The sequence below is a fragment of the Lepus europaeus genome, chromosome 13, assembly GCF_033115175.1.
Source record: "Lepus europaeus isolate LE1 chromosome 13, mLepTim1.pri, whole genome shotgun sequence".
In the NCBI taxonomy this organism is placed as follows: domain Eukaryota; kingdom Metazoa; phylum Chordata; class Mammalia; order Lagomorpha; family Leporidae; genus Lepus; species Lepus europaeus.
In genome coordinates this window covers 87,265,254-87,279,874 of record NC_084839.1, presented here as the reverse complement: position 1 = coordinate 87,279,874, position 14,621 = coordinate 87,265,254, and the positions used below count along the sequence as shown (strand labels likewise).

Here is a 14,621-nt window from a genome sequence, read left to right as displayed (position 1 = left end):
AAACTCAGTGTCCCCACTTGATGTGTCCATATTTATCCTTATGCCAAACAACGTTCACCTCACCCCAACAGTGTGTTCCTCACGGCTATCTGAATCCCAGACCTGTATCATCAGTTGCCTCCTGTACTCCTCTAGTGGATCTCTCATGGATGTTCCAGGATAAACAGGTCCAACAAGTTCATCATCCTTCCCCAAAAACCTGGTTCTCCCCCAGCATTTTCTCCGCTTGATGGCTGGCACCAGATCTTTCTAGGATCTTACTTTTGACACCCGTATCTCCCTCACCCTCAAGCCTTGCAAATTCAACAACTCAGCTTTGCCTCCTATCTGTCTACTTAGCTCCTTCTTATGCTAACAGCCTAGCCCAAGATGCCACTACCCGTCATCTGTACTAATGTCTTACTCTCTCCCCTCATTCATGTTTGCTTCTTCATCTCCAAATTGTTTTCCCCTTTGTGGTCAAAGTGATTTTTGGTAAATGCAAATCCAGTCTTCAAATCCTCTAAATGGCTGACCACTGGTATGAAATTCAGGGCCCAAATCTCTACCATTGCTTTCTAGAGCCAGTCCTTGCCTACCTACCCAGACTCATTAGTGAACTGTGAGCTTCAGTCACACTTAACTTTCTAGTTCTTCTCAAGTGTCATGCTCCTTCCTGTCCCAGGGCCTTTGCATATGCTACTCATCTGCCTGGCACACTCTCCTCCCCCACACCCATCCCTTCACATTGTTAGCTTACCTCCTCACCCCCTCAGACACCAGCTACAAAGGCATGTCCTCAAGGAAGCTCTCTTCACCCTAGGGAACAGCTCAGGCTCTCCCACTTGACCTTTATCATAATACCCCAGTTATAATTATTCTTTCATGTTCATCTGACTGTACACCTTCAATGGGGAAGAAAAGGTGCTTATAGGTCCTGCTTTGCAAGGACCCGTTCTGTGTGTTTTATTCACCACTATGCCTACCATCTAGCATAGCACCACATAAGCTAAGCCCTCAGCAAATGAAAGAATAAGGGGTTGGGGCTGGCGCTGTGGCCTGAAGCGCCGGCATCCCATATGGGCACCGGTTTGAGACTCGGCTGTTCCACTTCCAGTCCAGCTCTCTGCTATGGCCTGGGAAAGAAGTAGAAGATGGCCCAAGTCCTTGGGCTCCTGCACCCCCACAGGAGACCCAGAAGAAGCTCCTGGCTCCTGGCTTCAGATCGGCTAAGCTCCTGCTGTTGCGGCCAACTGGGTAGTGAACCATTGGATGGACTTCTCTCTCTCTCTCTCTCTCTCTCTCTCTGCCTCTCCTCTCTCTGTGTGTAACTGACTTTCAAATAAATAAATAAATCTTAAAAAAAAAAAGAATAAGGGTTTTTTTTTTCTTAAGATAGCATTACATTCTAATTATGTGCTAACATTGTTCTGTTATACAGATATTTTTCTTATTTAATTTTTACAACAGCCCTGCAGCACAGGTATTATCATTATCACCAACATTTTGCAAATAAAGAAACTAAGGCACAGTTAATACACATCTTGTTTAGGGCTACACAGCAGGAGTGGGCAGAGCCAGGTTTAATATCTTTCTAACACCATGTCTGCATGAATCACCACCACTCAGGGCTATGGGGAAATCTTGCTGTTTATTTAATACAACGCCAAGAAAAATGAACATTACCCCTCTCTCCATTTGTTCAAAAAACATGTGCCCCAGACTCCTGCAGAGCCACTGGCTGGAAGTGCCTGCAGAGTGCGAATGAGCCTCTAGCCACTTCCTCATCTTTTGACATTGAGTTTGATATTTTCAAGCAGCCAAGTATCAGTCAAATCTGGAGTCTCAGATGGCAATCTCTGGGTCTGTCTCTGTTCGTGATTAAAGCATGACTCCACACGATTAGGCTAATTATGTCTAGTGAGTCACAAAATGACTGTGAAGGTTATTCCACATGAGCAGTTCCTGAAAAGTCTTTAGCTGAATCATCATTTAAAAAAAAGGGGGATAAAGTTTTTCTAACATTCAACAAATGAACATGTTCTGAGAGAAGCACCTCCTTGTTTGAGTCATGCCTCTATCCCATATGCACCAAGTATCTTCAGCACGCACTAGCACAGATGGCTCTAAACATCCCAGATCCTTCTCTCCCATCAACAGCTGCCTTAAGGTATAGTTAACACACAACACCTTTAAGATGTACTAACTGATGGTATTTTTTTAATTAAAATTTTTTAATGTTTAAAATTTATTTTCATTTTATTTGAAAGGCAGAGAGATAGATCTTCCATCCTCTGGTTCATTCCTCAAATGCCTGCAACAGCCAGGGTCGGACCAGGCTGAGGCCAAGAGCCGGGCACTGCATCTGGGTCTTCCTTGTGGGTAGCAGGGAGCCAAGCATTCAAGCCGCCACCTCCTGCTTCCCAGGGTGTGTGTTATCAGGAAGCTGGAATCAGAAGTACAACAGGCTCTGAAGACCCAAGCACTCTGATAAGACATGGGCCATCACAAGCTGCATCTAATCTGCTGTGCCATACGCCCACCCAGACTAGTGAGTTTTGACATGGTATGATTAGGTTTGCGTTTACCCTCTTGCTATTTGCCTTCCATTGTTCTTCATTCTTTCCCTGTGCTTTTGCTGACAGCTTGTGGAGGGTTTTAATTCGATTTATCTCCTGTTTTGTGATTTTAGTGGTTACTTTAGGTTTATAGCACGCATCTTCAATTATCATGGTCTGACTTTAAGTAATATTGTATCCCTTCAGGTGTAATGCTAGAGGTCTTCGAAAAGTTCACGGAAATGCTTATTTATAGAAAAGTTATGCATGAACTTAAACATTTTTTTGCACCAAAATAAATTTCTCTTTAATTCTATTTTCCCACAAACTTCTTGAAGTACTCTCAGATGTGTTAATGAGCAATTCTTTTCAGCTTTTGTATATCTCAAAATGTCCATTCTGCCTTAAATTTTTTTTTCTGAATATAGAATGCTAGGATTTAGGCTTAGGGTACTGAAAGATAAGAAAAATGGTGCTCCACTGCCTTTCTATTTGAATGAGAAATCTGCTGTCATCCTTATCTTTGTTCTTTCATACATGGAAGTTTTTCTCTGGTTACTTTTAAGATTTCCTATGTATTATTGGTTTTAAGCAAATCAATTTAGATATATTTGGTGTAGCTTTCCTTATTGTCTTGTGCTCAGCATTCATTGAACATTTTAGATCTCTGGGCTTGGAGTTTTCATCAGATTTGGAAACTTTTTAACATTGCTTTCTTCTTCTTTTAAGACTCTCTACTTGAAAGGCAGAGTTACAGAAAGAGAACAGGAGAGAGAGAGCTATCCATCCTTCACTCTCCTAGATGGCCACAATGGTCAGGCCTGGGCCAGGAGCCTGGAACTGCATGTGTGCCTTCCACATCGCAGGGCCATCTGCTGCTGCTTTCCCAGGTGCATTAGCAGGGAGCTGGACCAGAAGTGGAGCAGCCGGGACTCAAACCATAACTCATAGGGAATGCTGGTGTCACAGGCAGCAGCTTGACCTGCTGCGCCACAACGCTGGCCCGAACATTTATTTCTTCAAACATTATTCTGCTCCCTAACCTCCTCCCCTTCTCATTTCTTACCTCAGGAATTGTCTGTATGTATCTGTGGTCACCTGAAATTGCTCCACAGCTGACACTCTCATATCTCTTTGTTTCTATTGTTTATTCTTTCTAAAACACGTGGCTCATGTTGGATGGCTTCTATGGCTGTCTCCCACCCAGTTCACTAATCCTTTCTCCCATAAATCCATTCAGATGGTTTTTCATCTATAAGATATTTTTCTTCTCTGAAAGTTTTCTTCTCTAAAAGTTCAAGATAGGTCTTTTAAAAACATCTTCCCTGTTCGTCTTAACGTTTTGAATATAGGGGATCTAGGAATAGTAACTCTGAATGCTGTTCTGCCAATTCTAACGTCAGTGTCCGTTCTCAGTTTTGATTGGTTTTTGTTCTTATTGAGAGTCACATTTTTCTGCTTTTTTTTAAAAAAGATTTTATTTATTTATTTATTTGAGAGGTAGAGTTAAGACAGAGAGAGGGAGAGACAGAGAGAGAGGTCTTCCTTCTGTTGGTTCACTCCCCAAATGGCCTCAACAGCCGGAGCTGTGCCGATCCAAAGCCAGGAGCCAGGAGCTTCTTCCCCGTCTCCCATGCAGATGCAGGGCCCAAACACTTGGGCCATCCTCCACTGCCCTCCCGGGCCACAGCAGGCATTTTCCTGCTTCTTTTCATGTCAGGTAATCTTTGGGTGCCGGTCATTATGAACTTCCCCTCGTTGGAAATTAGATGTTTCTGTAGTCTTATAAATTTTCTCGACCTTTGTTCTGAGATGTACTCGTTACCTAGGAATAGCGTGTTCTTTTCGTGTCTTGCTTTCATGATTTCTTAGGAGTGTCCAGAGCTGTGCTTAGTTTAAGACTAATCATTCCCTGAGATAAGAGCTTTCCAAGTAATTCATCCAGGGCCCTATAAATCAGAACGTTTTCAGGCTGGTGAGAACAGGTGTTTTCTTGGCGCTGTGTGAATTCCAAGCTCTTTCCTTCTAATTGTTTCTCATGGCTCTTTCCCCAGCCTCAGGTCATTTTTTTCACATGCTTGAGCTGATCATTAATCAAGTGACTCCAGGGGGGCCTTCTGCAGACTTCAGGAGTTCTCTCCGTACAATTCCCTCTGGTTCTCTATCCTAGGAATTCTAGCTGCCTCGCTATCTCCAGAGCTCTGTCTCTCAAGCTCAACAAGCCATCTTGGCTCCACCTGGGTTCTTCTGTGCACCAGGGCCTGGAACTGTCTTAAAGCAATAAGCTGGGAAAATCTAGCATTGTTTTTGCCTTGTATCTTGGGGGTCAGTGGCCTGCACCGCTTGGTGTTCAATGTATTAAAAACCGCTGTTTTGGGGCTGGCCCTTGTGACACAGCTACTGATTGTGATGACGGCATCCCATACTGGAGTGCTGGTTAGAGTCCTGGCTGCTCCACTTCCATTCTAGCTTCCCTGCTAAAGCACGTAGGAAAACAAGAGTAGACGACCAAAGTGCTGGGGCCCCTGCCACCCACATGGGAGACCTGGGTGGAGTTCTGGGTTCCTGGTTTCATCCTGGTCCAGCCCTGGCCATTACAGCCATTTGGAGAATGAACCATTTGGAAGATCTCTTTCTCTTTTCCTCCCTTTCTCTCTTTCATTTTGCCTTTCAAATAAAGTCTTTTTAAAAAAAATCATTTCATATATTTTGGTCAGTTCTAGCCCCTGCCCGCCCCCTCACCCCGGGAATACTTAGGTCCTGCTCACAGTAATTAAAAGAGGCCAAAATGACCAGTGACCAGAAGTCCTGGTCTTATCATCTTCCCATCCCAGGCATCAGGCTGAGTCACCTCTGACAGAAACCGCCCTCCTGGCCCTAGGGTTAAATGCACCTGCTAATCCCTGAACCATCGTGCCCAGCCCAAGAGGGCAGCCTTTGTGTAATTCACCTGAAGGCTCCCTGTGGAACAGCAGCCCACCTGTCTCTGATCTCCCCCTTACTCTCTCCAGCTGGCTACCATATCTCCTGTAGCCTGTAGGCTTTGAGAAGCCAACCTGGGGGAACCCCTGCTATCTTCCCAGGAAGCAGACACAGAGTCTTGGACTGACACAGACTTTGCCTCAATAACAGTGGCATGTAGGCAGGAAGTCAAGCGGGGCAGACACCCTATATAAAGCCAATGGAGCCAAACCAAGTTTACAAAAACTTCCTCCTATAGGAGAAAGGTCCTAACCAATTTTTTGAAAAATCAAAATAGTACATTCGAAGTATTTTTTAAAAAGTTTTCTGCTCGGGAGCCTTTTCATGTCCTGGCTGCTCCACTTTGAGTTCAGCTCCCTGATAATGGCCTGGGAAAAGCAGTGGAAGATGGCCCAAGTGCTTGGGCCTCTGCATCCATGTGGGAGACCCGTAAGCAGCTCCTGGCTCCTGGCTGTGGATCGGCTCAACTCCAACTGTTGTGGCCATCTGGGAGTGAAGCAGCAGATGGAAGACCTCTCTCTCTTTTCCACTCCCTCTGTACTCTGATTTTCAAAAAAATAAATAAATCTGGGGGTCAGCGCTGTAGCACAGCAGGTTAATGCCCTGGCCTGAAGCGCCAGCATCCCATATGGGTGCCGGTTCTAGTCCCTGCTGCTCCTCTTCTGATCCAGCTCTCTGCTATGGCCTGGGATAGCAGTAGAAGATGGCCCAAGTCCTTGAGCTCTCGCACTCATGTGGGAGACCCAGAGGTAGCTCTTGGCTCCTGGCTTCGAATTGGCGCAGCTCCAGCCATTGTGGCCATTTGGGGAGTGAACCAACAGAAGGAAGACCTCTCTCTCTGTCTCCTCCTCTCTCTATAACTCTTTCAAATAAATAAAATAAATCTTTTAAAAATTTTTAAAAATAAATCTTAAAAACAACAACAAAAACTTTCTGCTTGGAGTTATTTGGTGTTTTAGGTGTGTGTTAGATTGAAACAAAGGGACAATTATATATCATTGTCTAATTTCAGAAGCCTATAGCTCTTCTGTGTCCTTTACAAATAACTTCTAAAACCTCCTGTTAAGCCTACACCAAATTTGAAAACTCCCTGTATGGTCTGCTTGGGCTGCCATAACAAAATCCCAAAAGCTGGATAACTTAACAGGAATGTACTTTTGTAGCTTTGGAAGCTGGAGGTCCGAGGCGTAGGTGCCGGCAGCAGTGGGTTCTGGTGAGGCCTCCCGCCTGGCTCATGCATAGAGGCCAGCCATATCTGATCAGGGCCCTACCACCTTTAGGACCTCATTCAACCCTAATTACTCTCCTAAAGGTCCTGCCCCCAAATATAGTCACATGGGGGTTGGGGCTTCAACGTCTGAAGTTTGGAAAGTCATCATTCAGTCCATGGCACTCCCCAAACAGTGCAGCAGCAGGATCACTGTCCTCTTTGCCTGGTATAGAGGTTTGCTTTAGCCTGGGCCCCCCTGCTTTATTTTCACTCTCCTGGGATGACGGGGGACCACCTGAATGAGATGTCCCTAGAGTGGCTCCTCCAGACCAGCCAGAGTAGGCACCTTCTTAGGAAACCTCAGGGGGCTGGTCCCCAGGAGTGTATCAAGTCACAGAGGGAATGCTCACTCATGCCTAAACCTCTCCCTGCCTCTACACAGGTCCCTGGCCCACTTCTCCACTTAACCACATCTCCATCCGCAGCCAGCCAGGCCTCCTTGCTCTTAGCCTCCAACAGACACCTCTGCAATTTGGGCAGTACCAAGAGGAGCCACACCCTGGATGCGTTGGTCCAAACCGTTTTGCACATTAGGATCACCTGGGGAGCTTTCCAAAGTCCCAATGTCTTCCCACAAGGTTTCAATTAGAATGTCTGGCAGTGGGAGGCAGACATCAGCATTTTTATAGATGGAATAGATTTCGAATCCAGGTTTCATCACCTACTACCTGTGTGCCCTTGGGGAAATTGCTTAGTTCAAATTGAAGTAATAGCAGCAGCGGCACCTGTCTCATGGGGCTGCGGTAAGGTTCAATGTTAATACTTGTGGAGACCCCAGAACAGTCGCTGACATGTAAGGTTTCTGTGTTTATTGTTAACTATTGTCACTACAGGTATGCTGGACAGTAACTTCCAGAAGAAAACCCTTTGCTAGCTCAAGAATTTACACAGGAGAATCAGCGCACAAACTCCCCTAACTGTGAAAGGGAAAGAGTGAGCTGACATTGCTCAAGCACCTGCTTGGTGCAAAGCACACATTATTTAATCATTACGATAATCTTTCAAGATGATTATAGTAATTTTTCAGAAGAATAAACAAAGACTGAGAGAGGTTAAGCTACTGATGGAGTTGGGATTTATAACCAGGCCTTTCTTATTCCAAAACTCATCCCCTTTGTTATGACAAATATTTTGATTGTCAAGAAAAATGTGGGGCTGGGCGGGCACCGTGGCTCAACAGGCTAATCCTCAGCCTAGTGGCGCCGGCATCCCGGGTTCTAGTCCCGGTCTGGGCGCCAGATTCTGTCCCGGTTGCCCCTCTTCCAGGCCAGCTCTCTGCTATGGCCCAGGAGTGCAGTGGAGGATGGCCCAAGTGCTTGGGCCCTGCACCCCATGGGAGACCAGGAGAAGCACCTGGCTCCTGCCTTTGGATCAGCGTGGTGCGCCGGCCGCAGCGCGCCGGCCGCGGCGGCCATTGGAGAGTGAACCAATGGTAAAAGGAAGACCTTTCTCTCTGTCTCTCTCTCTCACTATCCACTCTGCCTGTCAAAAAAAAAAAAAAAAAAGAAAAGAAAAGAAAAATGCGGGGGAAAATACTTCTCAATATTATCCATCCACTAATAACAATGTAATGAGCTCACTTCTGTGCTGTGCCTGTGGGAGCTGAGCACCTCAAACAAGGGGAGGGGGGGAGCTTCCTTTTTGTTATGATAACGTAAGTGCTAATTAGTAACTGGGAAAGTAATGCTAAGGTGGATGTAGGAGAAGGTGTTGTGGTGCACTGGGTTAAGCTACCACTTGGGATGCCCACAGCCCATTCTGCAGCGCCTGGGATAGAGTCCCACCTCCGTTTTGAACCCAGCTTTCTGCTAATGTATGTGGGAGGCAGTAGATGACGACCCAAGTACTTAAGTCCCTGCCACCTACAAGGAGGCCAAGATTGATATCCCAGCTTCTGGCTTCAGCCTGGCCTTGGTCTGGCTGTTGAAAGCATTTGGGGGAGGAAACCAGCAGATAGAAGATACCTCTCTCTCTCTCTCTCTCTCTCTCTCTGTTATTTTACCTGCCAAATAAATAAAAACTAGTAAATTTGACCGAAAAAAAAAAAAAAAAAGATGAATGTAGCTTCACTTCCAATGTCTTTTGACAATGCAGTCAGGAAAGCTTCTGTTTGGCACTGGAGTTCAAAATCCGCCTCCACGTTTTCCAGCTGTATGTCTTCAGGCTGACTACTTAATCTCTCCCTGCCTCGGGTGTCTCACCTGTCAAACAGGGATAATAGAGTTATGGGCTCAGCACAATCCTAGACCTCAGCCTGACGTATAGCAAGTGCTCTCTAGACGGCTGTCAGCATCGCTGTCATCACCATTTAGGGACAGCAAATCGGACTTCTGACCTCCAGAACTCCAAGGAGCTTTTCCGAGTCACACCAAAAAGCTCTAGAGACTGGGAGATGCAACTGGATCGTGGTCATTCCTTTTTCATAGTAATAATGTAAACCACTTCCCCTACCACCCTATCGCTTCCAGGCAGGCACTCCACACTCTCCCCAGCCTGCGACCCCTCTTCTGCAGGGAGGCTGCAGATCCTGCTCAAAGAAGCGTGATGGCCTTAAGTCAGGACGAGGGAGAACACATCCAGCCTTCCTGTCAGCTGAGCAAGGTGAGTCAAGTGACCGCCTGCAGCAGGCAGTGTGGATGGGATTGAGTCTGCAGGCCAAGGCCAACCTCAGGGGTACCGACAAAGTCTCTCCTTAACCAAACTTTAGCCAGGCTCCCCTACATCCTCTTCCACACTAGGCCTCAACCTTCGGACTTTTATGTACATCTCTGCATTGCCCAGTTTTAGCAAAAATCCTGCTGAGTCAGTTTAGCCAGCATGATCATGCAAAACTTCCCTAGGCTTCTCATCCCCACTCACCATCCTCCTATCACCATGGCCCAGCCTCAGCAAGAGTCCTGTCATGCTGGTTTAGCCAAAATCTCCCTTTACCCCTGATGTCTCCTCTTAGAAATTTCCTATCCAAAACCCCCGCTCCCTATTCCTTGGCCTTACATCCTCACCTGTCCCTGCTGCATTCAGAATTGAGTTCAGTCGTCTACTGAGGTCTCTTTCCCCTATTGCAACAGTTCCAGAAAATTTTGTGTTTGTCATGTTGGCTACAGCCCAGCTCTCATTCCTCTTTGACAATCCACACATGCATGTGCAGCACACACACACATGAACACACACACACACACACCCAGAACAGCTCTAGGAGCTCTCAGCAGCTCCGCACACCTGCCTTAACGCACACCCTTTGGTTAGGATCATGGAAACGACTCCCCATTCCCAACTGGTAACAACAGTACCAACCGCAGTCTAACGTGGTCATGTTGGACTTGGGAGACTCGGCCACCAGCCTCTGGATCTGGGCCAGCGTGCTGCAGGCTTCCTCCATCTCCCTCCAAATGAGAAACACGTCCTCTCTGACTCCGGCTCCTGGAAAGCAAAACACAGCATGGGTGGCTTGCATTGGGATGCTTGCACCCCATATTGGACATTGGTTCAAGTTCCAGCTACCCTGCTTCCAATTCAGCTTCCTACTAACATGCCTGGGAAGGTAGCAGATGATGGCCTAAGTACTTGGGTCCCTGCCACCCATGTGGGAGACCAGGATGGAGTCCCTGGCTCCAGGTTTTCAACAGACAGAGATGTTTCTCTGTCTCTCCCTCTCTCTGTCACTTTGCCTTTCAAATAAAAATCAATCTTTTTAAAGAATCCAATATATCCTTGGGAATATCTGTAGCAGAGAGAATATTTGAGGATAAAGTATAGCTAACACTCAAACATTCAAAATTGTCCCATCAAGGCATGGTCACTGCCCTGAGAAAGGCACATGAAAGTGGCATCCCCTCCCTGTCCTCTCTTGATTAGCTGAGACTCCTTGCTCCTTTTAAACCACCTTCACAAGTCTTTATTGTCCCCTAACCTAACAAAGATTCTTCAGCCTCTTTTTCTGAATCTTTGCTACCTCAGTAAAAGACTAGGTTTAGCTGTATGGCATTTAGAAAATAATATTGCTAATATTGCTTAATTGACAGAGATAGTTGTATCTCTCTAAGTTCATCCAGGGTGCGCGATTGGCCTAGCAGTTAAGATGCCACCTAGGTTTGATTTCTAGCTCCTGACTCCAGCTTCCTGCTCATGCTCACTCTGGAAGGCAGTAGTGATGGTTCAAGCAATCGGGTTCCTGCCACACAGATGGGAGACCTGGCTTGAGTTTCTGACTCCCAGTTTCAGCCCCCAGTCCTGAGGGCCACTGCAGGCATTTGCAGAGAGAACCAGCAGATGGGGGTACTCGCTCGCTCTCTCAAATAAATAAATTAAAAACAAACAAAAATCATTTTAAAAGTTCATTCCACAGTAGGTAGTCCAGGGCTGGGATGATGCTCTGCCTTTATTCAGGGCCAGGCTCTAACAGATTGGCTTCCTGCGGCTAAGGAGGGTGCAAAGGGCAGGAGGGAAACAGCTGTGGTGATGATGATGAGAGTACAACATGAGGGATCCTGTGCTGGGATCTTTTCCAAGACATCACTGTGCGGCACACAGGGCAGAGGGTGCTTGGGCACCCCTGGATTGTCTCTCACAACTATTTGGGGAATCTATAATTAGCTCAAGATAGAAAGTTTAAGTACAAGAATTTGAAAGCCCGGTCTCTGTCTTCCTGCTGCACCATTCCAGCATATCCTTCTGTCCTCAGAGGCGCCTCACAATTCAAGATGGCTTGCAGGCTGCCAAATAGGGTTAGCGTCCAGAGGCAGAAGGGATGCTGGACAGGCAGATGAGCACCCCCAAGACAGTCTCTTTCAAGCACCCTTCCCAGGAGTCCCAAATGCAAGCTCTATTACTTAACCATGGCCTCATCACGTGGCCCTGTCTGGTGCAAGGGAAACTGGGAGATGGAGCTTTTAACCTACATCCTACAGAGGGTGGGGTGTGGGTGGGGTGGTGATTGGCAGTGCCGGCTACCTCCACTGAGACCTGTTCTGCTGCCAGACGCATCCAGCAGCGCCGGCTCATAGCTCCTGTCCCCTGCTGCTGACAACTGGCCAAATCTGCAAATTATGATTTAAAAAAACACCTTCCCCATTCATTTTCAGGCTGTTCCACAAATCCCTTGTTAGAGGGCATGGGGGAATCTTTTTTTTTTTTTTTCCTGTTGCTGATCAGAAATCTCAGCAGCAGTTTCTTTTAAAGGAGCAAAAAGAAAAGGCAAATACAGTGGGACCTGCAGATGTTGATGCCAGGCAGCCCCCACCTGGCAGAGCTCCTGCACCTCTCAGCCAGGGCCTGTGGCACTCACAAAGCCAGCATGGACCCTGGGAAGAAACCACAGCTGCATTGTCAGTGGACTCCTCGGGCCCAGCCACCAGACTGCAACCGCTTGAAGAATCACGGGGACTGAGGGCAGTACCTGCTTTGAGGCTGCTTTTTTCTTGGGGGGGGGGGGGATTTGGAGGGTATTTCCTTTTTAACTAGCTAAAGGAATTTATTAGTACATTAGATTCTCAGGGGTAACAGTAAATGCTGATATTACTACCACACAACTCTCATCAATTCTTATATTAACATGGTATTAATACAAAGAGAGCAGATTCAATGTAGTTCCCTGATACAGTCCTAAGAATATAATGCTATTTCCCATTCTTCTCCCTCCCCCTCTCTTCTTTCTATCTTTTCTTCCAAGGTCACTTCTAATATGGTTGTGTAGGCAAGAATTCAGCAGACGTATTCTCTGGTTTTAAAAACTCCATTGCAGCAACGGGTGTGTAGTCTAGCAATTAAAATGCCATTTGGATGCCTGCATCCCTCATCAGAGTGCCTGGGTTCAATTCCCAACTCTAGCTCCCAATGCCAGCTTCCTACCCAGGCAGACCCTGGGTGGCAGGGGTGGTGGCTCAAAGCTTGGTTCCTGCTACCCACATGGGAGACCTGGATTGAGTACCTGGTTCCAACCCGGCCCAGCCCCAGAAACTACAGCCATTTTGAGAGTGAACTAGCAATGGAAGATCTCTGTCAGTTATATCTCTCTTGCTCTTGAAAAAATAAAATATAAAGTAAAAGCTCCATTTCAGTAAAATGGTTATTTTTTAAAAAAAAAAAAATGACAACCAAAGCCCTCTATTCTACAAACTGTATATAGTCAGCTCAGAGAACACTGATGGTGGCATCACAAAAGCCAACAGCTGATTCCAAACTCTTTGATGAAGAGCAGTGATACGCCTGGCATTGCACATGGACCTTTCCAACATTCTCTCATTTTTCCTCACCACAGCTCTGCAGGCAAATTCTATTCTTGCCCCAACTCCAAAGGGGAGTCAACTGAGACAGAGTGAGTCATCCCGGGTCCATCAGCAATGAGTGGCAGAGCAGGCAGGCAAACTCAAGTGGATGTGATTGTACCCACTCAGCTGCTGCTCTGACTAGCTGCCCTGAAAAAGGCACAGGTGGCCATGAGGGGCTCTGCCACCGCCTCCCCACACAGCTGGTAAGAACCCCCTTACCCAACCTGTCTTACTGTTCACAGTTTCCTGAGATCTCGCAACAACTGAGAATGAGAGCTTACCATCCAGTCTAGGGGACACCCGAGGAGATGCATCCATCCAGGACCAGAGGACTGAACATAAACTACCAAGGCAGACCAGTCAATGCTTCCGCTTTTAAATCATAGCCAGGAAGGGCAGGGCAGAAGCAAAAGGACATCAGGGCTCCAGCCCTCTGAGGTTATTCAGATCAAGTGAGAGAGTATTAATAGTTCTGTTCATCAAGAAGCAAATGACAAGCCCTGGCAGAGACAGATGATCAGTGCGGCTTTGCAGCCCAAGGGGAGAGGTTCCATGTGTGCTGAACTCCACAAACAGAGCACGCTGCTGCCAAGTATGAACCTTAACCTCACAGGACTCCTGACCTCTATGAAACCAAGACTGAGTTCCGGCTGCTTCCTTTAGCGTGGAGGTGCTAAGTAGCCGGATCCTCTCTTAAAAAGTCTCAAATAAGTCAAGGCTTTCTTCTAGATTTGTGAAGACACTGCAGGCCAGCATCAATGGCAACATTTCCAGGGAAATACAGTTAGTTCTTGATCATCCAAGGACAGAGAAGTGTGCCTCTGGGTAGCAGTGACCAGGGGGATGCTCCCTGTGCAGGCAGTAACTTGGAAGATCACTACCCTGGGTTGGTATTGTACTCAGGCAACCACAGATGGCCTTAACCAGAAAGCAAAACAATGCAAAACCACCCACTGAGTTAGCTTTGCTGAAAAAGACAAAGCATGAAAAAGAGAACCCCTAGGGCAGAAAAAGCGTAACTTGGAAAGCACAGGTTTGATGTGAAGTCATTCCACAGGCGGTGACGAGAGGCTGCTACTTTGTCCAGGTCACTTTTCTCCAGGGACTTAGCCGGGATATGTGACGGTGACAGCTGAGGCAGAGAGCTCCTCAGGAAATCGAAGAGGAGGAAAGCCAAGGCACAGAAAAGCCAGTGTGCACAGGGCTGTTTGAATTGGGAATTCTCCAGGCGAGTCCACACAACGCCTTACGGATCTCCACTGCCCAGGGTTATTTTAAGCCAGCCAGGGCCTGCCTTACCCAGAAACAGAGGTAGATCCTCAGACATGCAGCCGAAGACCTTATCTGCCTCACACCCAATGACCCCACCTGCACCAACCACTGACACACTAACACAGCCAGAAGCACCTGGAGGCGATGTCGCACAAAGCTTCTGTTTTTCATTCTGGTCTTGACTTCCCAGATTGGCTGGTTTGGCAAATGAAATGAGACCCAGCAGAGATACATTTTGGTGTGGCAAGCAGAAAGCAGCAAAGTCCATTGAGAATCTGCAGCCAAATGCCATCT

At 46.9% G+C, this 14,621-nt stretch overlaps 1 protein-coding gene across 1 annotated transcript in view; it reads right to left on the bottom strand.

Annotated features, from left to right (window-relative positions):
• The window catches only part of VWA3B (von Willebrand factor A domain containing 3B), a 249,346-nt gene that overhangs the window by 172,798 nt on the left and 61,927 nt on the right, over positions 1-14,621 (bottom strand). The window contains exon 7 of the mRNA XM_062208881.1: positions 10,084-10,209. Coding sequence (XP_062064865.1) covers positions 10,084-10,209 — 126 coding nt within the window. The remainder of the gene's footprint in view (positions 1-10,083; positions 10,210-14,621) is intronic.